The sequence below is a fragment of the Littorina saxatilis genome, linkage group LG7 (assembly GCF_037325665.1).
Source record: "Littorina saxatilis isolate snail1 linkage group LG7, US_GU_Lsax_2.0, whole genome shotgun sequence".
Lineage (NCBI taxonomy): Eukaryota > Metazoa > Mollusca > Gastropoda > Littorinimorpha > Littorinidae > Littorina > Littorina saxatilis.
Genome location: NC_090251.1, coordinates 40,782,438 through 40,809,905, shown reverse-complemented (window position 1 = coordinate 40,809,905; position 27,468 = coordinate 40,782,438). Strand labels below are relative to the sequence as shown.

The 27,468-nt window shown below is 41.3% G+C and overlaps 1 protein-coding gene across 1 annotated transcript in view; it reads right to left on the bottom strand.

Annotated features, from left to right (window-relative positions):
- Nucleotides 1–6,343: 6,343 nt before the first annotated feature.
- The window catches only part of LOC138971472 (serine/threonine-protein kinase 38-like), a 68,714-nt gene continuing 47,589 nt past the window's right edge, over nucleotides 6,344–27,468 (bottom strand). The window contains exons 5-14 of the mRNA XM_070344209.1: nucleotides 23,524–23,607; nucleotides 22,823–22,946; nucleotides 21,950–22,104; nucleotides 19,170–19,284; nucleotides 18,581–18,645; nucleotides 18,225–18,342; nucleotides 17,716–17,839; nucleotides 16,141–16,236; nucleotides 15,440–15,528; nucleotides 6,344–13,008 (exon numbers count right to left, since the gene is read on the bottom strand). Of these exons, the coding sequence (XP_070200310.1) occupies nucleotides 12,884–13,008; nucleotides 15,440–15,528; nucleotides 16,141–16,236; nucleotides 17,716–17,839; nucleotides 18,225–18,342; nucleotides 18,581–18,645; nucleotides 19,170–19,284; nucleotides 21,950–22,104; nucleotides 22,823–22,946; nucleotides 23,524–23,607 (1,095 nt within the window). The 3' untranslated portion in view covers nucleotides 6,344–12,883. The remainder of the gene's footprint in view (nucleotides 13,009–15,439; nucleotides 15,529–16,140; nucleotides 16,237–17,715; nucleotides 17,840–18,224; nucleotides 18,343–18,580; nucleotides 18,646–19,169; nucleotides 19,285–21,949; nucleotides 22,105–22,822; nucleotides 22,947–23,523; nucleotides 23,608–27,468) is intronic.

The window sequence follows — 27,468 nt, the reverse complement described above, 5'->3', positions numbered from 1 at the left end:
TTGTGAAGACGTCACAGTCCGGGCAGACAAACGAGGTTTCTCCTAGTTTTACCTCTCCATCGGATCTTGAGCCTTCCACATTGTCTGCTTTTTCGTCATCAGGAAGCACCGAGGTTGTGATGACGTCACAATCTAGTCAGACAAACGAGGTTTCTCCTAGTTTTACCTCTCCATCGGATCTTGAGCCTTCTCCATTGTCTGCTTTTTTGTCATCGGGAAGCACCGAGGTTGTGATGACGTCACAATCTAGTCAGACAAACAAGGTTTCTTCTAGTTTTACCTCTCCATCGGAACTTGAACCTTCTACGTTGTCTGCTTTTTCGTCATCAGGAAGCACTGAGGTTGTGATGACGTCACAGTCCGGGCAGACAAACGAGGTTTCTCCTAGTTTTACCTCTCCATCGGATCTTGAGCCTTCTCCATTGTCTGCTTTTTCGTCATCGGGAAGCACCGAGGTTGTGATGACGTCACAATCTAGTCAGACAAACGAGGTTTCTCCTAGTTTAAGCTCCCCGTCGGACCTTGAGCCTTCTCCATTGTCTGCTTTTTCGTCATCAGGAAGCACCGAGGTTGTGATGACGTCACAATCTAGTCAGACAAACAAGGTTTCTTCTAGTTTTACCTCTCCATCGGATCTTGAGCCTTCCACATTATCTGCTTTTTTGTCATCAGGAAGCACTGAGGTTGTGAAGACGTCACAGTCCGGGCAGACAAACGAGGTTTCTCCTAGTTTTACCTCTCCATCGGATCTTGAGCCTTCCACATTGTCTGCTTTTTCGTCATCAGGAAGCACCGAGGTTGTGATGACGTCACAATCTAGTCAGACAAACGAGGTTTCTCCTAGTTTTACCTCTCCATCGGATCTTGAGCCTTCTCCATTGTCTGCTTTTTTGTCATCGGGAAGCACCGAGGTTGTGATGACGTCACAATCTAGTCAGACAAACAAGGTTTCTTCTAGTTTTACCTCTCCATCGGAACTTGAACCTTCTACGTTGTCTGCTTTTTCGTCATCAGGAAGCACTGAGGTTGTGATGACGTCACAGTCCGGGCAGACAAACGAGGTTTCTCCTAGTTTTACCTCTCCATCGGATCTTGAGCCTTCTCCATTGTCTGCTTTTTCGTCATCGGGAAGCACCGAGGTTGTGATGACGTCACAGTCTATTCAGACAAACGAGGTTTCTTCTAGTTTTACCTCTCCATCGGATCTTGAGCCTTCTCCATTGTCTGCTTTTTCGTCATCGGGAAGCACCGAGGTTGTGATGACGTCACAGTCTATTCAGACAAACGAGGTTTCTTCTAGTTTTACCTCTCCATCGGATCTTGAGCCTTCTCCATTGTTTGCTTTTTCGTCATCAGGAAGCACTGAGGTTGTGATGACGTCACAGTCCGGGCAGACAAACGAGGTTTCTCCTAGTTTTACCTCTCCATCGGATCTTGAGCCTTCTCCATTGTCTGCTTTTTCGTCATCGGGAAGCACCGAGGTTGTGATGACGTCACAGTCTATTCAGACAAACGAGGTTTCTTCTAGTTTTACCTCTCCATCGGATCTTGAGCCTTCTCCATTGTCTGCTTTTTCGTCATCGGGAAGCACCGAGGTTGTGATGACGTCACAGTCTATTCAGACAAACGAGGTTTCTCCTAGTTTTACCTCTCCATCGGATCTTGAGCCTTCTCCATTGTTTGCTTTTTCGTCATCAGGAAGCACTGAGGTTGTGATGACGTCACAGTCCGGGCAGACAAACGAGGTTTCTCCTAGTTTTACCTCTCCATCGGATCTTGAGCCTTCTCCATTGTCTGCTTTTTCGTCATCGGGAAGCACCGAGGTTGTGATGACGTCACAGTCTATTCAGACAAACGAGGTTTCTCCTAGTTTTACCTCTCCATCGGATCTTAAGCCTTCTACCTTGTCTGATTTTTCGTCATCGGGAAGCACCGAAGTTGTGATGACGTCAGAGTCTATTCAGACAAACGAGGTTTCTCCTAGTTTTACCTCTCCATCGGATCTTAAGCCTTCTACCTTGTCTGATTTTTCGTCATCGGGAAGCGCTGAGGTTGTGATGACGTCACCGTCTAGTCAGACAAACGAGGTTTCTTTTAGTTTTACCCCTCCAAGCGATGACAAAAGTGCATCATTGTCGACATTAACCGAAACTCTGACGTCAGTATCAACCGCAATTTATTTGCAGTCACAGTCTATTATCAACACGACTTCAATCACTTCTTTGGGACCCTCAACTACACCCGTTACACCGCCAGCACCAATACCACCACCGCTTACTGCTAAAATAAAGGTAAGTGTAGTTTCCATGCGTACATCGAAAAAAAAAAAGTATTCTTCAATATTGGTAACTGAAAGGTTGAATCACTGCCAAAACTCAGAATTCACTCAGGGGAAAAATGTTGTGCCAACTGCATGCCTCAAACAATGCACAAACTTAAACGGCTACTTACAAAAAGCAGTATCGCATATTACACCCCAAAAAAATCAGTGTGCGTGTGTGTGTGTGTGTGTGTGTGTGTGTGGAGCGATTGCCAGAAAACTACGAGACAGATTTTTTAAGAAAATGTTGATGTTAAATCTTTTAGATGATATCCCCAGGTTTTTTTCTTCTTCATTTTGCTGAAACAAAGATTTGATGACGTTATATTCAACTTAAAAAAAAAGTTGAAGCGGCACTAAGGCGACCGCATTCATCAAATTTATTATTTTTTGTCAAGCATTTTTTTTTTACACAGTCCGGACTACGGGATTACAATTCAGCCTCGATCTGAGCTTTAAATTTAATAAATGAATTTGCTAATAAACCTGTTACCTCCAATTTAAATCTCAGTAACAGCCATAAAAGGGATCTCATTATGTTCTGTACGTATTACTTATTGAATCCCAAAATATATAGATATAAATTATATTTTTGTTTTGATACTAAGCTAAGAAATACTAAACATTTTCAAAATAGGTTCACATCTTTTTTCTACTAAGACCAGCCGAGCAGTCTCGGTGGAAAGGATTTGGTCAGCCCAGGAATACTAGTCTCGGTGACAAAATTAAAAAACCCTTCATAAAACGACTAACGTGTTGAATTTTGTTTGTTTTAGTCGGTAGATTGACTAATTGTTTTGATCTTTTTTTAACGCGACTTGTTTTTTCTCTCTTTTCTTCTCGCTGTTGTAATTCTAGCTGCCCAGACGCTGTTCGTGTGTGAAGGTCGACCACCGTTACAATCACAGTGCACAACTGAAGGCTGTGGAAGATTCAGTCTTGGTCATCCAAAAAGCGCTCGTCGTGGAGAGTCGTAACCTATCGGCCACAAAGCGGAAGAAAACCAGTGCTCGGGATTCTCGGTCCTCTGCCACTGCAACCGGGTTAATCGGAGTGATTGTTATGGCTTCTCTCTTTCTGGTTATGATATGTTCTGACCTGATGATGCCACGATACGAAAAAAAAAAGAGAGAGAATGTTTAGACGTTTCTTTTAAACTGTGATTCATTCATTATTTGAGTATTTATCATGAACAATGTACACAACGAAAGACCAAAACAAATGACACAATAAAAATGTGGTGTTTTGAGGTTAACAGATCAAGAACTTGGCGGACTAGATGTGTGTGTTTTTGTGTTTTTACTTTTTTTATCTTCAGAAAACTTAGAAGGTTATACGAGTAGTGAGGTGGATTGTTTGTTTGTCTGTCCGTAATGTCACCCCAAAACGATTTCAGTGCTTGCACAAAGTAAGATTAAATCACATGTATTATTGCTTGCGTGAAATTATTATCAAGTTATTGAATTCGTTAATATAATATGCCTGTTGTCATCTTTGAAACAAAGAAAAGTGAAAACAAACAAAAAACATCAAACAAGCGAGCAAACCAAATGACACACTATTTTCTGTTTTGTGAGGCAATGGCATCTAAAAACTAAATCTTAAATATTGCCAACAAAACAACAACAACAACACGCATACACACGCGCACGCACGCACTCATGCACGGACGCACGCCACATGCACGCATGCACACACATACACACACGCACACACACACGCGCACACACACGCGCATGCACACGCGCACGCACACACACACGCAAACACACAAGTATTGCATTGTATTCAGTTCATGTTTGATGCATGATGTTTATGTGTTTTTGCATCAGCACATGAGTCATTAGTGCGGTCAGAGAATGGCCAGAGACAGTCATTTCAGCTTTGTATTTAACTTTTGCTTCAATTCTGCTTCACTGAAACTGTTTAAGTAATCTTGAAAAAGAGCTGGTTAATTTTTGCCAAGCAGCAGTTCCTTTGTTTTATGAAAAATGTGCTGTTGATTTTCTACCAAAGATCAACAAAAGCTTTTAGTCTGCTTAATTTGTGAAAACCATTCCAATCTTAAAATAATTTTGACAATTTTGGGCTGCTTTAACATTAGTGAAGACTGTTTCAGATTTCAGTCATGTTATCGAAAACTGCTTCAGTCAAGTTTGTGTACTGTTGCAGTCAGGCACGTTCAGTGAAAGTAGTTGCATATTATAGTCACGTTTTTTGACATAGACATTTTGACATTACAGCTTGGAATGTTCTTGCTTCCCTAGATTACAGATTTGAATACATGTAGCTGAATCCAACGGTTGGTCTGTTTCGAAGAGTGCGTACACCCCAGGACTAACAAGAATATGACAACGAACGAACTTGAAGTCGGGGCTCTTGACACTGAAGAGTTGGATGAAGAAAACCGCTCCTCGATTAAATTTCTTTTAATTGATAAACATAGTCACGGAGCATTTTCGAGCAAATCATTGCAGGTGTTTCTAAATTACAACACAGCGAATATCCCTTGAACTTTTTTGGAGTAATTCAATGTCCAGAACATTTTCTTAAAATGGCTCCTTAGATAGTACACATTTAACTCTGTAAATTTGTGTCGACACAGATCTTCAAGAACATTTCCGAAAAACAGTACCGACAGTACGCATGATAACCAATACATTTGTATTACATGTATAGTGTGCCCCAGGACCCGGTGTCACATCCCGTTCCGCCCCCCTTCCAAAACGTCCCCCGGGAGACTGACTGACTTACTATTTCTGTCCCCAGTACTAGGGACTATTTAGGACATGACGTGGTTATATGCAAAGACCTCCCACGAGAGTTCGTTTTAAGTTGTGTGTGCCTGCTTCTGTTGATGCGGTCTTTTAAGCATTCAATAAAGAAACAGAAATACCGGCGTCATTCTCATATTGAACTTGTTTGTCGTCGTCTTCTGACTTTAAGCTTTTGTGCACGTGAAGCACTGGAACAGAGAAGCAGACACTCTTTCCAATAACAGCTCAGGAGTACAGGGGCATATGTCCACAAACAGGGTGACCCCAACATAATTGCGTCACAGTGTGTGTGTGTGTGTGTGTGTGTGTGTGTGTGTGTGATGAGAAAACGTGTGTGGTTTAAAAAAAAATAATGAAAGTAGATTAAGGAGAGAACAAAAACCGAAGATAACAGCAAGAAAAACGAAGTCTTTTCATCCCTTAACAAAAAAAAAAGCGAAAAACATCCACATTACAAGTACCGTACTTTCCGGGTCATAAGGCGCGACTTTTTTCCTCGAGTTCGACCCCTGCGTCTTGTATAACGAAGCGCCTAATCCGTGTATGAAATACGAAAAAAATCAAAGAGACCGCTTGAGTACCAGTCAAACAACTTGTGATAATGCATGTTTCAGCTACTAGGTACTGCCCTGCCTTTGATCTGGCCGCACACACAGATTTCCACTCTGTTAAACTCGGTCACTGACCGGTCACTGACCCCGATGCAGGAAGTGTTTCCTCTCTCAGATATGACAGGGGAACCACCTCTCATGGCAAAAACTGGGTCATTGACCCCTGGGAAGAAGGTCGTGTCTTTTAACAAGGCCACCCAGCTATCACAATGCCTTTGGTCACTGACCCCGATGCAGGAAGTGTTTCCTCTCTCAGATATGACAGGGGAACCACCTCTCATGGCAAAAACTGGGTCATTTTGGTGCGCCCTATTGGCCCCCTGCGTCCAATGGGTGACTGGATTACAATTTTTTTTTTAAAAGAAGGGGGTGCGTCTTAGATAACAAAGCGCCTTGTCACCCGGAAAGTACGGTACATTTACTACAAGCTCAAAACCAGAGAAGGAAACAGACAGAAAGACAAGACAGGAATAACAGAGAGAGAGAGAGAGAGAGAGAGAGAGAGAGAGAGAGAGAGAGAGAGAGAGAGAGAGAGAGAGAGAAAGTAAGGGTGGAGAACAACTATAAAATAGAACAGACAGATCGGGAACAAGAGGCACGACGACAATGATTACACAAACACATTGAAAACCCCATTCATTATTTTGAACATATTTATTTTTCATATGTGTGGATAATTAATTACCATGGTAATCAGACCAACAACAAAAAAATGATGCATCAATATTTAACATCCGATCAAACTTATCATACTATCACAGAAATATTAACTATAGCTAGTTGGTACAGCGGATTAAAGAACGGGGAAAAAAAGGAAAAGTCACAAGAGTCTCCATGGAGCATCTACAGCTTTGAAAGAAAAGTGCAAGAATATCTATTGAAACTATTCAACTTCAAGATGAAATGGCTGTGTTATCTAAACAATGGCGAACACAAGATAACTACATTGCATACTGTAGCAAAATAAAGGGTAAAAAGTCTTCTTACAGAATAACAATTCGTGGTTATTACGTATTATCATTATAAGTATGGAATAGTCAAATGACGCAACGAACCGGGGATGATAGTTTTTAACTTTTTTTTTTCTCTCCAAACAATTCTTCTGTTATGTGGACAGAACTTTCATCGCCCTCTCTATTCCATGCTTTCATCTGAACATTAATTAATTTGTTGGCACACACACATGATTCAATGATTGTACAACATAATGGAACCTAATAGTCATGACATCAAATGGTTTCACATCTTATTGTATCTGAAGATCTTGTACTCAGTCACTCTACACAAACACACGGACAGATTAGGCAAACCCAGTTAATATTACAGACCTAAAACCTCAGTTCTCAAAACACTGTACATTTGTAATTCCAATGTGCTTCCTTTCTGTCAGTACAATGTAATAAATACACTGTACTATGATGATAACAGTAAACGATGATTTGCCATTTAAACTGTAAAGTACCTCCATGAGACTTTTCAGCAGATAAGATTAAAACAAATAATAATGAGGGTAAATTAATGAATAACGAAAGGACAATTCCGTACTAAGGAAGTACAGTCTGATTAGGGTTGTTATCTTTTTAGCTAAGACACAAACTATGGAATAAATTCAAACTTTATTTAGACCTAAATTCAAGACATCTTTGTATGCATCTTGGTTTATGAAGCAAAAATTCAATCCCTGATAATATCAAACGTACTTCAAGGAAGAAGTGTAACACTAAGTGAAAACTTAAAGAGGGAAGAGCACAAAGTATTGGAAGGGGATGTTCGGGGACGTGGTCGTGTTAGAGGGATAGGGAAAGGGACACAGTTAGAAAATAAATCAGAATAATGTCTTATGATATGACAATAAATATGATATGCATGATAACGATTTTTCAATCACCCTTAAACTTGTGTGCACAAATGTGCCCAGTGTGTGTGTGTTCCCAAAGTTTACCACGGAACTTCTCATTTTCATTATGAACCGGATGGGAAAAGAACTAATTAGACATAAGCAAGTCATTTAAAGATAAAACACATTAACATTTTTACCATAAACATCTCTTTTGAGTTTTCGAGTCATCTTTAATTTTGAAACTACTGTACTTCAGAGGAGTACTCGGAAGATCTGGAGGGAACTGGAGGGGAAACAGAAAGAAAAATAATTAAAAAAACCTTCAGGTAAGCCAAAAGTAAACTTTCTTCAGTTGTCTACTTTATTTATATCCAAATAAAAAAAGAAATATATGAAAAGAAGGAAAAAAACACAAATAAATAAAATTAAAAATAACCCAATGAATCTCAATGCTGCAGCTTAAAATCTTTCCAGACAAAAGGAAAAAGGTAAGTTAGGCATATCCACAGGAAAAAGCACACATACAGCATGAACATATTTCAACGGACATCTGCAAACTGTAAACTCCAATTACAAATGCTTATTTCAACAGCAAAGCCAAACCACATAACCTTTCTACTGTCAGTTTTGACATTAATACAGGTTCGGGGATGGTGAAATACACCTCACATGAACCATTCATTTTATTTGACAAATAGCATAAAATACTTTGTTTTTTTCAAACAGAATGACTAAAATACAAGAGGCATAACTTTTATAAACAAAATTAATGAAAGTGCAAACTTTTAAGCTGTCAGCCTATTTTAGTCATTTAAAAGAACGTTGCATACCCACTGGCTACCCTGGGTAAACCAGTGGCCGCATTGAACAAAAGTAAGATAATTTATCTTACCATCAATGGTTTAACCATACAAACATAACTAATGCTTCAAAGATATACAAATTCAGAATGACATATTTAAATACAAAAATAAGTCCTACAAAAGTGGTTTTCAGTTTCAACACTTTTGTTTCTCAAATTAGACCAAAGAACAAGCTCCAATGTTCTCTAAGTACCACAACAAGCCGTGCCTTTAAATACTAACAATAATTACTCAATGATACACAAAAACGCTCTCACAAACACAAAGTGCCTGATAAAATGGAATGTAGAGTCTAGCAGATCACCAAAAACTCCTGATAGCATGATAGTGAACATTTCTTCTCGTCACCAGCTGAGAACGGGTCTCACTGGGTTAAATAAGCAATCCACGGAAAGCACGTCAGGTACAGGGGGAATTTAGCTTGTTTTTCTTTGCCTTTCTTGCCTCACAACTTTTACACAACACTGAAAATCTAAATGGGGCAGCAATCATGGGTTACACAGTACCAAAGCAAGCTTTTGCATACAATATTTTTAACCACAAAAGGAAAAACAAAACTGAAATCCAACTCCACCCTGTCTGGCTGGGAAGACCACACGGGCATGATAAAGTAATTCAAAAAACGTATTCGGCATCCTAGTTCCTTAAGGTTTTAAGCAAAGACAGGTATAAAGGGTTAGACAAATGAAACTGGCAGCTTGGATCCTGAAATCATATCAACCGTGCAAATGAAAAAATAATAGGAACTGACAGCCAAACGCAACTATATCAGCACTCTTCTTTGCCTAGGACAAAACACGGCACACACATAACAAAAAAAGAAGGAAGATCAAGGTTTACACACAAGCATCTACGATTGTAGTATCCACCTACTTTATGGAGAAAAATGTCAAATCGAATGAACACAATGGAGCATGATACATTTCTACTACAGCAAATCTTACACAACAAAAAAATGCAGGGACAAATCATTTAATCACGCACACATACAAAATAATAACCAAAGGGAAAGAGCAGAACATTTTTTAGCAGACAATAAAAAGAAAATGTACAATCTCTTGCTCCTTCATTTTCTCTTCTTTTCTTTTTTTTTCCAAAGTTGGTACTTTTAATACACAATCTGCATCATTTTGAATAAAACAACTCACACCCAACACACACTAGTACGTACATGCACTATCTATTTTCACAATCATCCTTTTATTCAATGTTTTTTTTGCGCCTCTTTGGTATATGTACAAGACTCCCAATTTAAAAAAAATAAAAAAAAAAAATAAAAAAAAAAAGACACCAAGAGAAAGGACAAATATATACAAAACAAAGCCGAGAGAATTACCGACAATACATAATCAGCTTATCACATGCAGCTGGAAATGAACCCAAAGTCAATTTGTAACCTGAACTAAATTATCAGCACAACGCATAGTTTTTGCTCACAATGTTACCTATAAAAGACACACACACAAAAAGCCTGATAAGAAGACCATATGACCTGCTGTCCAAACGTCATTTTGTCACCTAGACTTAATTATTAGCACAATGCGAACAAAGTCTCTGGTTTGAGTTCTATGACTACAAAATGGTTCATGCTAAGTAAGATCATTGGGAAGAAAATGACCATATTACCTCCCTTTTCTTCTGGAACTGTGTCCAGATAAAGATAAAAATTTCACGGGGAAATGGCTTGTCTCTTTAGCATTTTTATACTAGCATTATCCCCCGAAAGTGGCGTATGACTGCCTGAATGGCGGGGTAAAAACGGCCATAGACGTAAAAACCCACTCGTGCAAAAACATGAGTGAACCTGGGAGTCTCAGCCCACGAAGAAGAAGAAGAAGATACTAGCATTAAATGAACTATTTAGACACTTACATTTTTGTCATCCACAATTAACTGCAAAGTCATACTTTCCATATCTTTTTGTCAATATTGGGTTACCCCCAGCCCCTCCCCCCTGCCCCAAACCCTGTCTGCATGCAAGCTAAAATTCGGTTTTTCTGTCCCTCGTGTAATTAAATTACAATCAAGTTGAGAACAATAATTCAGACAATTTCTTTATCCCATCTACTTCCAAACTTCAACCTGCACGAAGAGCTGAGAAAGGTAATTTCCCGTGAACATCTTACTGTCTTTGTATGACAAACTTACAGAACCATAAAAAAAACTCATTTAGAAAAGCAGGTCTACTCTCTTTAACACCAAAACATTCCAACTCTTGAAAACACGCAAAAGAATTCTAATCTAAGAAAGTAAGAAAACATTCGTGGTACAGATGGTACACCGACTTGTGTGATAAAACACTGAATAGATACAAGTTCGCATCTAAAGATTACAGCCCGGAAAATGTTTTCCAGGTCACAGGTGCTACGACACTGAAACATTCACGTCTGCGAAACCATCTGACAAGCAATCTTGCTTTAATCTGAAAGGACTTGCACCAAAATATAACCTCAAGTCTGTGGAAATATCTGACAAACAAGTTTTCATCTCTTAAATTGAAAAATCTTCATTTAATCTCAGAGAACTTGGACCAACTTTAAGCAGAAGCTAAGTTCAGAGCTATTTACCTATTAATAGAAACCTTGCAAAGCAAACCCCTGTGTGATATAACCAACCAGGCTTCTATGCTGAGTGATATAACAAATCACGCTTCTAAGCTGAGCGATATAGAAAAATAGCTGAGTGACGTGAGTGCCAAGGCCTACTACCATAGTGATTAAATATAAGCAATTCCTTGAGAAAAAAAAAAGATTAGAAGGGCACATCTAAAAGAAGGGTCATGCGAGCATGTGTCTAAACATCACTGTAAGAGACTTCTAAGCTGAGCGATATAGCAAAATAGCTGAGCCACGTGAGTGCCAAGGCCCACTCACGTTAAGATTAAATGTAAGCAATTCCTTGAGAAAAAAAAAAAGATTAGAAGGGCACATATGAAAGAAGGGTCATGCGAGCATGTGTCTAAACATCACTGCAAGAAAAAAATCAATCTCGGAGAATATTCCGGAGTAACTGAGAGAGACTTGTACAAGCTATTTTTGAAGAAGGAATGGAATCAATTTTGTACACAACAATTGTACAACAATCAGTGTGCATATACTGATGATAGTAAGGCTTTAACTCATCGAAACAGTTAAGGCCACATGAGAATGAACAGAGAGAGAAAACAGAAACATTAGAGCGAGAGTTAAAGGTAAAAGAGATTTTCAAGGAATACTTTGTCAATTTCAGTGATATTTACAATTTTTTTTCTTTCCTCAGACAACTGAACACAACAGCAGTGTGTATGCTTTGAGCTTCCCCAAAGCATTTAACGTTCTCTGAACTTCAATATTTGCTTCAGCACAAGTATTTTCGAAGGTTGTGAAAGCAAAGACACTACATAATCAGTCAGAAAAATGTCCTTTGGACAGACCTTTACCAAGTTCATGATGTTAAAACTTCAATGAGCATGTCTTTCAATTGCATGACCATTTACATGCAGACTACAGAGTGTGAGATTAAGAAAGAATGAAAGACACGATGTAAAAACATTTTTTTTACAAAGATCTTTACCCCTTTTACAAGTAGGACTCCTTACTACGTGAAGAAAATGGTGTGAAGAAAATCTTGCTGCATCTATTTATAGACAAAAAAGTCCTTTCAAGTAAATCTCGAGCCAGATTTAACAGAATGAGGCTGCGCTTAACAATAACTTCAAAAGAAAAAGAGAAAAATTTGGTGACAAAGCAGGTACGTTCTGTTCAAACCAGGAACTGCAATAACCTTGTTTACAACAATGTCAGAAGCACAGTTGTGAGTCTGTGCTTCTTTTGGCAGGACAAACTGAAACCAGGAATCTTTTTTTCTCAAACCAAATAAAGTTCAGTTCTGTTTGGCACTCAACCACAATGGTTCATTTTCACATACAGCTGACATAGACCATGCCTTTTGGCACCCAGTTCTCATTCTCCCTCAGCCGTGAAAGCCATCACTATTAAAAACGCAGATTTGGGGCAAAAGCTTAATGTCAAACATCGCACAATATGAGTAAGCACTGCATGCCTACCAAAAAGTGTTCCCCTCTGAATGCACTTCAGCGGGAATTTGTACATAAGATGTTCTTTTAACCATCTTGGTGCTGAGAATGAAATCTCAAAAGCAAAAGATAGGTTTCCATCTCAATGCGAGTTTCAAGTTAACTCCTTTCAACAAACAAAAAATGTACTCTCACTTCTGGACGGTAAGTCCCTGCTAAACTTGAAGGGGGGTGGGGGGCACATCCATTGATTTGAATTTTTTTCCCCACACCTTACTGTACCTGTTCAAGGTCTTATCCATGTCAGCTTCAGCAGAAACAAAAACAAGTGAAAACAAATGGGCGGAAAATGAAATCCTCAAATATGGCACAGGCTGTGACTGAGTGGAGAAAGATGTTTACAGAACGAGGCCAGGCGGAAGAGAAACAAAAATCTGAATGGCGCTGTGTGGGCTTCTCATCTCTTGGACAGCGGCAACCGGGGACCTCGCTGGGTGAGCCCCTCGAAGCGTTTGTAGGTGTAGTTGATGAAGACCCAGTCCTTGTATTTACTATCCTTCTGCTCTTCGTTGGAGGGGGCCGCTGTAGGGTAGAAAGAAAAGAAAAGTCTGTGTTCAAAGGGAGTTCATGAGAAGAGAGAGAGAGAGAGAAAGAGAGAGAGAAAGACAGAGAGGCAGAGAGAGAGACACACACACAGAGAGAAAGAGACAGACAGAGAGAGAGAGAGAGAGAGAGAGAGAGAGAGAGAGAGAGAGACACAGACACAGAGAGAGCAGGAGCTACAGAAGACCAACAACAACATTGTAAAAGTGTTGTGGAATGTGAACATGTATGCACTTTTTGACACTTCTTACACAATTATCTAGATTGCTCTATGACACTCCCCTCCCCCCCCCCCCCCCCCCAACACACAGTGACATATGTATAAGTTACAGCTCCGTCCATCCATGGTATCGCGTGATATTTTGTCGAAACTGGGTCAATGAATATGATTTCGTCACTCGAGGCTCTGCCGAGAGTGACATCATTATATTCTTTCACCCCGTCGAGACAAAATATAACGCTATACCATGGATGAGTATGAGCTGTAAAGATATATATATGGCATGACCAAAGTAAGGAGAATTTGTCATGGGATGTGGAAACAAAGCATGGGAAATTCACCATGGGCAGAATAATCAACGCAAGCCTAGAAGTTGTAGAACTATATTTTGTTTCAGTCTTGGCAAGGCCAGTTTTGTCCAGTTCCGGAAAAGACATCATGAATTCATTCACCCTGCCGAGACAAAATACCAATGCCATGGATTGTTTGTTTGTTCGTTCATGGGCTGAAACTCCCACGGCTGTTACGTGTATGACCGTTTTTACCCCGCCATTTAGGCAGCCATACGCCGCTTTCGGAGGAAGCATGCAGGGTATTTTCGTGTTTTCAATAACCCACCGAACTCTGACATGGATTACAGGATCTTTTTCGTGCGCACTTGGTCTTGTGCTTGTGTACACACGGGGGTGTTCGGACACCGAGGAGAGTCTGCACACAAAGTTGACTCTGAGAAATAAATCTCTCGCCGAACGTGGGGACGAACTCACGCTGACAGCGGCCAACTGGATACAAATCCAGCGCGCTACCGACTGAGCTACATCCCCGCCCCAATGCCATGGATGAAAACGTATATATCCCGTGACGCATCAAAGCTGAATTTTGTTTTGAAATGTCTTCACAACGTACAGATAATTGATAACGGCATAATCGTCATCACAAGACAGGAAAAACGCATACTTTGTTTGTCGTCTGCTACAAATCTAGTCTCGTTGGTTGACGGAGTGAATACTTCAATCGTACCTTCATCAACCGGAATAAATGCTCAGTCCGCTGTCATTTCGCAACTGAACATTGTTTTTTTTCTTTAACTTTTTGGTTAACATTGAAACGGCAACCCAAAAGAGTGTTTCAGCTGTTTCAAGACACAGGCTCAGCTACTTCTTTTGAGTTGCTTTTCAGTCTAAAATGACACCGGAAGCAAAAAATTGTCACGCATATTGTCACAAAAAGACGTCATGACAAAGTTACACGCAAAACGAAAGAGACTTTGACGTCATTTACTTTTGTTCGGACTTTTCTGTCTGTTCCTAAGCTTGTCAGTGAAGACTTGACGTGAGTAAGCTTACCCAAAACGTCTTTTAGTTCTCTGTTCGCATTGCAGCTGTGAAATAACCAGTCTTGTGTCTCGGTCGTGTAGGTACAGAGTTTGCTTCTGCAATCGTTGTGTTCATGTTGATGACGGCTTCGTAAGACAAATCAGCGAATCTATCGTGTGAAAGACATTTCTGTACAAAAAAACCGAACCCAACAGGAGGCTGTATGGATGCGTTTGCAATTTTCTGAAGAAATAAACTGCATGTGGTTAATTTCATCCGTTTAATGCTTGTCGAAACGAGCCATAAGGCTTTAGAATAAAAGATTTCACGTATTGCTTGGCCATTTGATCACAGATGAGGTCGCAGTTTGTAGGTTGAATCTATGAATCGGCCAGAGATAGATCTGCATTCCTGGTACGACCTTCCAGATTATCAACAGCGGGTTCATGGTCGGAATCAAGGTCAAATTTGAGTGGCTCCCAATCATTTCATAAAAGATTTCCTTTTTCTTGTTTCTGCGGCTGCGCAAGTTATTTTGCCTAGGTCATGGCCGAACTTTAGGCCTACGGAGAAATATCGCTGGATATTTTCTCACCAGACTAACAGAGACAAAGAAGGGAAGTCATGCTATATAGTTACATGCACACTTTGTGGCACAAAACCTGTTCAACAGAACCTTAGCTTCTAAACCACACTTTACCCTGCTGCAAACACAAAAGACCCTGGTTGCAGTAAGTGCTTACTTCCCTTAGCTCACACTGTGAGAGCAACTGAATACTGTTTAATGATCACCACAGAAATGTCAAGTTTAGAAATTCAGTCTTCCTTTGGTTTTCATTTCTGAACAGTCTGCACTCTATTTATAAAAACTTACGCAATTTCAGGTCGACTTCAGGGAAATCATCAAAGTTGGACGTGTCATCAATCCCTCTGACTTCAACCGCTATCACAGCTGGTCGCTCCCTGAAAACAATGACGTTAGAGTTTAACTTGATGTCAAAAACACAACGGTATTCTTAGGTCAGAGTATCTTGCAAAGCAGGAACACATGCTGGACTGTCCACACTGAGATTTTCACCACTGATACAGAGACATGATAAAAAAAACCCTGGCTACTTGAGTTTCCTGTACTTCACAAGTATTTCTGCTTTAGTATTAATTGATAGTGTTGGTCTGTGTGTGTGAGTTTGTTTGTCCCAAGGACAGATTGTAAGAAACGGCCCAGCCTTACATCTTAATCCTTGCAAAAAAAAGTGCAGATCAGTTCAGTTCCCCTTCTTGAAGGAGTTGAATTCAGAAACTGGTCATTCATGTCAACCAGTCAAACCAAGTCTAAAACACAATGATTACATAATTCTCTGTCATGAAGAAACCGGTCAAACAAACTATCAGAAGGTACGTGTGATCAGATGAGTACTTTATTTTGGGGGATTTGTCACCGGCAACTTCATGGAAATCTCTTGTTAACAAGATCCCTACCCACCAATTACAAAGCTGGTCACATTACTGACAGCCGTTTTATCGTCACCGATCACTCGAGTATGACTACACAGAACGAAGAGATGCCGAACCTACCTGATATGTTCCCAGTCGACACCTCTGAAGAAGCGATGAGTCTTGATCTCTTCTGGACCGGAGGCTCCGATTCTGTGGTCTGAATCACAGCAAAGCCTGAAACACATTTTTTTTTTTTATGTTAGTTCAGATAAACTTGCGGCTGGGACAAATTATATGAAGTCTTATATCGCGCGCGTATCTCCAGACTCGGACTCAAGGCGCAGGGATCTATTTATGCCGTGTGAGATGGAGTTTTTTACACAATACATCACACATTCACATCGACCAGCAGATCGCAGCCATTTCGGCGCATATCCAACTTTTCACGGCCTATTATTACAAGTCACACGGGTATTTTGGTGGACATTTTTTTTATCTATGCCTATACAATTTTGCCAGGAAAGACCCTTTTGTCAATCGTGGGATCTTTAACGTGCACACCCCAATGTAGTGTACACGAAGGGACCTCGGTTTTTCGTCTCATCCGAAAGATTAGCACTTGAACCCACCACCTAGGTTAGGAAAGGGGGGAGAAAATTGCTAACGCCCTGACCCAGGGTCGAACTCGCAACCTCTCGCTTCCGAGCGCAAGTGCGTTACCACTCGGCCACCCAGTCCGAACAAACAAACAAACACACCCTGCAAACTTAAACGAACATTGTCATTATTTTTGAAAAAACTATAAATATATTTATACAATGATTTCTGTGAAACTCAGAATAAAAAAAACAAGAAGGGCAAAGCCCATACGACTCACATGCTTTACACATTTTTCCTACCAAAATACATGTGACCTTGACCCAAGGTCAAGGTCATCCAAGACAAAGCTGTTAATTCAAGACATAGGAAGTACAATGGTGCTTATTGGCTCTTTCTACCATGAGATATGGTCACTTTTAGTGGTTCACTACCTTATTTTGGTCACATTTCATAAGGGTCAAAGTGACCTTGACCTTGATCATATGTGACCAAATGTGTCTCATGATGAAAGCATAACATGTGCCCCACATAATTTTTAAGTTTGAAACAGTTATCTTCCATAGTTCAGGGTCAAGGTCACTTCAAAATATGTATACAATCCAACTTTGAAGAGCTCCTGTGACCTTGACCTTGAAGCAAGGTAAACCAAACTGGTATCAAAAGATGGGGCTTACTTTGCCCTATATATCATATATAGGTGAGGTATTGAATCTCAAAAACTTCAGAGAAAATCGGAAAAATGTGAAAAATAGCTGTTTTTTAGGCAACATTTATGGCCCCTGCGACCTTGACCTTGAAGCAAGGTCAAGATGCTATGTATGTTTTTTGGGGCCTTGTCATCATACACCATCTTGCCAAATTTGGTACTGATAGACTGAATAGTGTCCAAGAAATATCCAACGTTAAAGTTTTCCGGACGTCCGGACGGACGTCCGGACGGACGGACGGACGACTCGGGTGAGTACATAGACTCACTTTTGCTTCGCATGTGAGTCAAAAAGCAAAGTATGTTATAGAAACGTTGAATTGTGACATCGTATCGTGTTGTTTTCTCACAATTGAACTTTCCTATAACATGCCTTGTTTGTTTTTTGAGACCACTGAATACACTACCTCTGTATGAGGTCTCTGGCCTCGTTGGAGATGGGCATCTCTGGGGGAAAGATGAGGGTCTCTCTCCAGTTCATCACCTTGCGGTATGTCTCTTGGGGGTTCTCCGAACAGAAAGGGGGATAACCTGCACGCACAACAACCCTCGGTGTAAACAAAAGAACAGAGAACGATACAGTGAAACCCCCTTTGTAAGACTGACACAAACCTGAGAAAATCGAATCTTGGAAGGAACGAGTCTTAAAATGGAGGTAAATTTAGACATTATGAACAGGAAATCTGAAACACTGGAGTCTTAAAAGGGCAGAGGTCTAAAAATCGGGGGGGGAGGAATGTCAGTAGAACAGACAAATGATGATTAATCTACAGGATGCCTGAATAATTTCCTATGATACCAAGGGCAGTAACTGCTCAATTGGCTCCTTTTCGCAAAGGAAGGCTGCCTACACGATATTATTAAGGCACGTTTAAAAAACAAAAACAATAACAAGGCCAGAAGTGTTGCTACCAACCTATAAGCATCTCGTACATGATGACACCTAATGACCACCAGTCACAGGACGCGGAGTAGCCTGTCTGCATGAACACTTCTGGGGCAATGTAGTCAGGCGTCCCTACTGTCGAATAGGCCTGAAACACATACAGCTCACTTAGATCGAAGTATGAACACTTTAGGCACAATATTGTCACAGGTCCTTCCTGTCAAAAGGCATGAAATACATTCATTTCACTGTAAAGTACGAACACGTCTGGTACATTGTTTTAGGCTCTCATACATGTACCTGCTTCCCTGCTGACTTCCAACGCACGCACGCACGCACGCACGCACGCACGCACACACACACACACAATTTAACAAAACACTCACCAGCTGTCGCCTGTTGCGTTTCCAACTTTCTGCTCGTCGTTTGGAGTCCATGGGATTTCCATTGGCTGTAAGCAAAGCAGGAGATGTGAAATATATTTACCAAGTAAACTATTTATCAATAAAATAGTAGTAAATTGTGCTTAAATATAGTATTCAGCCTATACATGTATTCGAACATCCACATTTCTGCCATCTCGCACAAGAATAGACAATTTTTTATCAAAAGTTTCTTTAGAAAGCAGGAACACATAACGCCCATAAGTATCTGCAGTGCCACTTTTGAATGTAAACAATGTTTATGACAACTTTTCTGACCAATACACAAAGTGGGAAGCAGAAATGAGTACCAGGACTCACATGCATGCTTATGATTATGTGTTTGAGTGTAGCAATTTTAAGCTTGGCGTAACAGCGTAGCAATTGCTCTAAAAACGTTGCATGCATTGCAGCAGTTGGCAGCTCTGACCATGAGTCAGAAGAGACGGCCCTATTCCTTACCAGGAATGGAGTGATTGTGTATCCCCCAAACGCCATAAAGAAGAAGAAGTGAACATGTGGAAAAAAAGAAGCAGTTCCAATTCCCGCTTACCAAAGTCTCGGGTGAAGTCGCCAGCCTTGGCCTGCGTTAAGTCTTTGTAGAACTCTGTTCTGTGGGACTTTTTCAGGCCTGTGCACAGTCCAAAGTCGGACAGCTTTATGTGGCCCTGCACACACACAGACATGTACACAAGTTAAAAACATCTGCAAGTAACTGAGCGAAACACTTTTTTAACAGAGACATGGAGAGACAGAGACACCGAGAGGGAAGGAGAGAGAGGGAAGGAGAGAGAGAGAGAGAGAGAGAGAGAGAGAGAGAGAGAGAGAGAGAGAGAGAGAGAGAGAGAGAGAGAGAGAGAGAGTCAGAGAGAGAGAGAGAGACAGAGACATGGAGAGGGAAGGAGGGAGAGAGAGAGAGAGACAGAGAGAGAGAGAGAGAGAGAGAGACAGAGAGGGAAGGAGAGAGAGAGAAAAAAAGACAGAGACACAGAGAGGGAACTAGAGAGAGAGAGAGAGAGAGAGAGAGAGAGAGAGAGAGAGAGAGACAGAGAGAGAGAGAGACAGACAGACAGACAGACAGACAGACAGAGACAGAAAGTTAGCTAAACACACACACACACATCTTTCTTACCCATCCAATCCCTGCACCTTAACCTCAAAATGATTGATAAACTTGAACAAAAGTTTTAAGACTAAGGCATTTTTTTAGTTACACAAGGTACTCAGTTCACTTCTGAAACTTTCAGCTCTGAGGGAAGATGTACAAGAAACAGTCAGTGACTGAAAATGTAACCAAGATGACATGAAGTTGGATGAAAAAAAAAGTGGATAAACAAATGAATAAATACTAATACTAAGATAAATACTAATATGGAGTAAAACTTTTCTTGTAAGTCCTAGCTAATAATAACTGCTTATTACCAAATCCCCCCCCCCCCCCTCCTGTCCATATCCCCCTCCCCCAGTCAAAAAATCTCAGCAAGCACTGAAAGTCTTCACTATCAACAGAAAGAGTGTGCACAAACGACACAAAAACGTCCACAGGCTAAAGCCCTATCAAGGACAACTCTGAGGTCAATCCGAGCTTTGACAGGCATCCATCTTCCCATAATCCTCTCTGCTGTGACAGCTAAGTCCGAATGCAGAAACAAAATGTCGGTGGGACTCAGTGGTAGGTTGACAAATCAATGGTGTGAAAGGTCCCCCCTTTCTGTCAGCTAGAGCCATTTTGATGAGCTAGTTTTGCTTATATTGTCAGATACACTAGAAGATGTTTGAAGGCTTGTTGGCAGACCAGCTTTTTTGTTGGTCCGAGGGGACCGAATCATCTTTTGTTTCATCTTCATCGACCAAGGCAGAAGGCAAACAAACAGGATGAAAAGAGAGAGAGAGAGAGAGAGAGAGAGAGAGAGAGAGAGAGAGAGAGAGAGAGAGAGAGAGAGAGAGAGAGAGAGAGAGAGAGAGAGAGAGAGAGAGAGAGAGAGAGAGAGAGAGAGAGAGAGAGAGCAAGCAACAAAAATACTGAAACATAACTACATCTACCATTCAACAAAAAAACTACATAGTATCGATCACACTGTGCAACTAAAACACCCCAGGAATGCATGGACTAGATAGCCTACCAAAAGTGTGTTAAAGGAAAAAACATTAATTTGGGTCAACCACCAGATGTTGGAAATGTCACACTAGTTTGCTGAGGTAATATCCACGAAGCCAGCTCAGCATGCAATCATATTGACACCCCACTGCCCCTCCCTGCATTCTGCATGCACACACGCACACAGACACACAGACACAGACACACACACACACACACACACACACACCACACACACACACATGTGAAATGTGATATCCCTGCAACTGCAGGTGAGGAAATAAATCAATGTCCCACTTTCTGTTTTGTCTCCCATTACTGCCTGAAATGATTCAGATTTACCCCCACAAAAAATATCTGAACAGGAAATTAAGAACTTCCATTTAAACTAAACAGCACAACATCCCTACCATTTTTTCTTCATGTCCTGCTGAAGGTAACTGCGTGTCACAGTAATTTCATTAGTGTTAAGTTTACAAACTGAATGAAATCCATATAATTGCATTTCCTTGTGCTTTGTTTTTAAAACCCTGCTCTCTCTTTCAGTTAATTACAGAGAAAAGACAATTGATTTTTTGTTCTGTAAGAAACATGAGATGTTGCTTCTCTTTTCCGCCTCCTAGTTTACGTGAACTGATGACACAGTTTGGCTCAAATTTAAGGATAAAAAAGGCTTGAAAACTGTTAGGAAAACAATGTTTGTGTCTGAACTAATCCCAAACTGGTCACAATAATGCAGATTGAATTTTTTTCTTTATTATTTAACCTGAAGTCATTCTTTCAGGGGCAGGCAACTCTTAAAACCCCAACCACAGTGATGGCCCTTCTGTTGCCATTACAGAAAAAATCTGCAGTTCTCTCACACACTGAAGGTGGCTCAGTCCCACACAGTTATTTCATTTCACCCTGGCAGTACAGAGGTTCAAAACCACTACATACAGCCAAGTGTACGTGTAGATTTTGACATCACCTGTATGCATGGAAGAAGCTGTCCACATACACACAAATGTAGATCCTGGTGCAGCAAACGGGTGATGTAAAACATTTGTTGACGTTATACAATGTACATACACGGGTCATGCTGAAGAAAACAATTTCTGGACCTTTCTATTGGGTAAAAGTATAGACTGACCTTTGCGTCGAGGAAGAGATTGTCTGGCTTGATGTTATACATACACGTACACACACTGAAAAGAAGAGTTTCTGGACCTCTCTATTGCCTCAAGTTGACGTACCTTTGCGTCGAGGAGGAGATTGTCTGGCTTGATGTCTCTGTGGATGAAGCCCAGCTTGTGGATGGAGTCGATGGCCAGGATGGTCTCGGACATGTAGAACTGCGTCTGCTCCTCCGACAGTGTGTCCTTCTTCATCAGCAGCGTCATCACATCACCTGCACCACAACGTCATCAATCAATCAATCAGTCAGTCAATCAGTCCGTCAAGAAAAAAGAAAAGATGTCAATAACTGACTCCTATATGAAATGACATTCTCAGGACCAGCCAAAAGGGTCCCTACATTGCAGATACCTCCACGGGTATTTTGTGGTCAAATAGACAAAAGGGGCCACAGAGGGTGTCCTTTATTTGGAGATGGCCTCTCATCCGAAGGTCCTCAAATCACAGGTTCAGTTAATACTTTTCTATAACCACCACCCGAGGGACTGACCAAAAGTCGGCGTTATAGACAGGTGGTCGTTATGGAAAGGTGAATGATATGAGAAACCCTCGTCAGGGATCTTAGGGGGTGCTCGCAATGGGCAGGAGGTCCTAATCAAGAGGTGGTGACCTGGGCAGGTTCCACTGTACAGTGGAAACCCCTTTTTAAGACCTTGATTTTTCAGACTGTCTGTTCATAAGCTCTGTAAATTGACCTCCATTTTAAGACTCCCTCCTTTTTAGGACCTAATTTTCTCAGATGTTAGGTCTCAAAAGGGGCGTTCCACTGTATAGGACACATTTGTCGGGGATCTTATAGGGTGATGGTAATAGGCAGGTGGGCATAATCCAGGGGGTGGCCTGGCCAGGTTCCACTGTATGACACTTTCTTCAAAAGACAGAGAGGAGAACGGGACAGTGGACAGTAAAGCTGACACACAGTGTGCACTGACCTCCGGGCAGAAACTCCATGATGAGGTAGAGGTACTGAGCGTCCTGGAAGGAGTAGAACATCTTGACTACCCACGTGTGATCGGCCTCCACCAGGATGTCTCGCTCTGCTCTCACGTGGGCCACCTGGACATGCATGATGAACAGGTCAGCTACCTCTGTGTTTTGTTGCTGTGCTGTTTTGTGTATTAATTATCTGCTGTCATTTAAGTATTTTCTCACCTGTACCTGCATGATGAACAGGTCAGCTACCTCTGTGTTTTGTTGCTGTGCTGTTTTGTGTACATGTATTATCTGCTGTTATTTAAGTATTTTCTCACCTGTACATGCATGATGAACAGGTCAGCTACCTCTATGTTTTGTTGCTGTGCTGTACGTCGACGTGTGCATTATCTGCTGTCGTGCTAATTTTTTTCTCACCTTTTCTTATAAGAAATAACCAAAAAAATACACAGAAGTGTTATGTTTGAGCTTTGAGCTTCAATCTAAAAAAACTTTTCTTTACCAGAGCAAAAAAACAAAACCAAAAAACAACAACAAGAGCGAATGCTCACACGACTCACTTGTCATTCGTAATAACATGAATCAGAAACAAATAATTTACTTTTCTAGCTCCATGAATGCTCAAGAAAATTATATGTAATTGACTGGTAGGCCCCTGTATATTTCTTTTAAAGTCTTTAAATCTGCCATCCTTCCTCACCTGGTCTTTCTCCAGCATGTCAGCTTTGCGCAGAATCTTCATGGCATAGACATGGCCTGTGTCTTTCTTCTGCACCAGGCGTACCTGTAACAGCAACAAGTAATACATTTTAAACAACTCTTCTTACTCATTTTGGTGTTTTTTGTTTTTGCATCATTCACAGGCCAATCACTGGAACAGCCAGACAATTTGGCATCCATATGCCAGTTCTGACTTGCAAGATTTCTCCATGCTAACTATAGCCGCAAAGGAAATAATATTAAATAACCGAATATGGTATCTTTAGGGCAAGTTTTTCTGAGTTTTCACAGGAGTGGAAAATAGAATGCTTGTCTAAAAACCTTGAAGACTTAAAAAAGGAAAAGGTGGTAAGTGGGAACTTGGGGGGTGGGGGAGGGGGGGTGGAAAGGAGAGGGAGACAAGGAGTCTGCATGTGTGAGAGTGTACGTTTGTGCATGCATACGCGCATTACATGGATCTGTACATGTGTGCATATGACACATGTATATTCCCATGTCTGCCCATTGACATGTATGCATACATGTTTTCACAAGCAAGTCTACACGGATACACATGCTATCTCTCTGCACATAACACAAACCAAAACAAATCAACACTTGTTCCCAACCTCTCACTGCCCAACCAAAACACTGCTTCTGCAAACAGACACTCCTGTCTCAGCCAAGTGTGTGTGCACTGTGAGTGAGGGAGTAAATAAAAGAAGAACCCTACAGGCTATCAACTCTACTCAAGTATCTGTGTCCTGGCTCCCTATCCCTAAACGTTTGCCTTGACAAGGATCCACGATGACTCATTTGAGGTTAAGTTTCTGAGATTGAAAGTGAAATGGGATAAAGAGGAAATACAAATACAAGTCGTGTCATGAAATATCACAACATTCAGACATATTAAATTGAGTACATCTGTCGGCCTGAATCTAAAATATCAACACAGTGACTCTTAACCGTCCAAAGAAAGGATGGAAAAAAAGAGAGAGAGAGAGAGAGAGAGAGAGAGAGAGAGAGAGAGAGAGAGAGAGAGAGAGAGAGAGAGAGAGAGAGAGAGAGAGAGAGAGAGAGAGAGAGAGAGAGGACGAGAGAGAGAGAGAAAGTGTGTGTGTGAGTGTGTTTCTTCCAGTCTTTTTTGCACACTGTATAACTTCAATCCCATCCCTAATGAAATATGCACAGGGCCCTTGCTTTACGACTCATGTCCATTACCAAAACACTTAACCATGCAGCTCAAGAAAGGACTTGCAACCAATGTCTATTTTGAGATACACCTGACCTTTTCTTCCATGCAGTTTCAAAATCTAAACACGCTTGGCATGGATTTGAATTTTTTGTGTGGACAGAATGTCAAGTGCATTTTCCAAAATAAGGGACTTAAATAAAAACAGCAAGAAAAACGTAGAAAGGACAGTGCTGCCCTTTTGTGAAAAAGGAAGCAATTTTAGAAACTCCATAGAACATGACAGCCATTCATGGCAATTTTAGACCACCACAACATGGTTAAAAAAGAAAAGAAAACTCAGGCAATTCTCTGGTGAGCTCAGGAACCACCTGACTGGCACATCCTGACACAGAAATAAGCATTATTTAATTGTGTGTGTGTGTGTGCGTGCTGGGGGTATACAATTTTATAAATGAATGTTTGTGTATGGAGCATCAAAACACACACACGAACACTAACTCTCCAGTCCTGGGTAAAACTGTCACACACACACACACACACACCAGCACACACACACACTCTCTCTCTCTCTCTCTCTTGCACGTATATGAGGGCCCCAAAGGGTTTAAAATCGTGATCGTGATTGGCGTTTTTTGACCTTTCTGTGACCGTGATTGCCGAAATTTCCATTTCTGTGATCGTGATGGGACTTTGCCCGTGATCCGCGATGACAAAAAAATCAAGTCTCGTGATCGTGATCGTCATTTGTTTTCATCATTGACTGCGGTGATCATTGACAAAAATCAAGGTAACTGATCGTGAAAGCTAAAATTTCCCTTCCCGTGATCGTGATGATACCCCCCTTTGGGGCCCTCGTATATGCAGCGCAGCCTATTTGCTCATCTACTGACTCCTACTTAGACAGTCAGGCAAACGAGACAAGACAGGGGCTACATCACAGACATAGAAAGAGTCTGTGGGGCGACATCAAGAAACAATCCGAGCAGCTCTTCACCCTGATGGAGTGGGACAGATAGTCTGCCGGCAGCGGCCTGTGTCAAATCCACTCTATCCAATAACGCTGAGCTGGTTCGGTTTTGATATTGCATTGTCTTGCTCCAGTACCAGTATGTGTGTGTGTGTGTGTGAGTGTGTGAGAGAGGGGGGGGTCGGCTTCCAAGCCCTCATCTCTCTGAGCGCTTGTTTCTGCCAGAAGAAATGGCACGGAATTAATTTGCGGTGATTAACTCGTGTCTGTGCCCGAGGTCTTCTCTCTCTTGTACATGTATTAGACGAGGTTTCTGCTCCGGGCTTTTTATTTTTGCTGTTGCAGATTCGGGCCTTTTTTTGCTGTTGCAGATTCGGACCTCAGCTGAAGTATTTTTGTTTTAAGAGAAGAACAAAAACAAAACAACAGTATCAACAACATATCTTTCTTACCACCCCCCCCCCCCCCACCCCCCCCCCCCCCCCCCCCCCCCCCCAAGGCCTTCCTCTCTGTTGAGCAAAGGGCGCAAAGAAAGAATGAGAATGAGAGAGAGAGACAGAGAGAGAGAGAGTCCCGCTTCAAAAAAACAACTTCAGCTGTAAATCCAGACGGCCGATAGTTTCGTGCGTGTTCTGAGATCCCAAATGTCACCTAAATTCTGAAAAGGCCACTTTCGTGAGGAAGATCGTCTTTCTTTTTCTCTGGTGCACACACACACACGCACGTACGCACGCACGCACGCACGTACACACACACACGCGCGCGCGCACACGCACTCTTTCTCTCTCTCAACACGCGCACACACACTCTCTCTCTTTCACAGACACCCTTACTCTCTTTATCACCAATTTAATCAAAAAGCAAGCACTCAGTACAACGAAAAGGTCCAGCTCGTGCCGTTTACATAGACTTATACCCTGTGTATTTCAACACAACGGGACTAAAAATACCCCACGTATATGAAAAGGGCGTGCTGGTATTAATAGCCAAGTTCGCGTGCAAAGGGCAGGGAGATATTGTTCATCAACGCTGATTAAGAGTGGGTTGCGAGCAAATAGCAGGACGGCCGTTCGTGTTGGGGGAACAGTTGGGAGGAGCTGTGTGTCTTGTTTGATGGGATTAGGGGAAAGAGAGGTATTAAAGACACGTACTTACATGCATATCGTCAAAATAAGAAGAAACAAGAAGGGCAAAGCCCATACGACTCACATGCTTGACCTTGACCTTTACATGACCTTGACCTTCAGCTAAACCTAGCAATGACATACACTAAGAACTGCTTTACACATTTTTCCTCCAAAATACATGTGACCTTGACCCAAGGTCAAGGTCATCCAAGGTCATGCAACACAAAGCTGTTAATTCAAGACATAGGAAGTACAATGGTGCTTATTGGCTCTTTCTACCATGAGATATGGTCACTTTTAGTGGTTCACTACCTTATTTTGGTCACATTTCATAAGGGTCAAAGTGACCTTGACCTTGATCATATGTGACCAAATGTGTCTCATGATGAAAGCATAACATGTGCCCCACATAATTTTTAAGTTTGAAACAGTTATCTTCCATAGTTCAGGGTCAAGGTCACTTCAAAATATGTATACAATCCAACTTTGAAGAGCTCCTGTGACCTTGACCTTGAAGCAAGGTAAACCAAACTAGTATCAAAAGATGGGGCTTACTTTGCCCTATATATCATATATAGGTGAGGTATTAAATCTCAAAAACTTCAGAGAAAATGGGAAAAATGTGAAAAATAGCTGTTTTTTAGACAACATTTATGG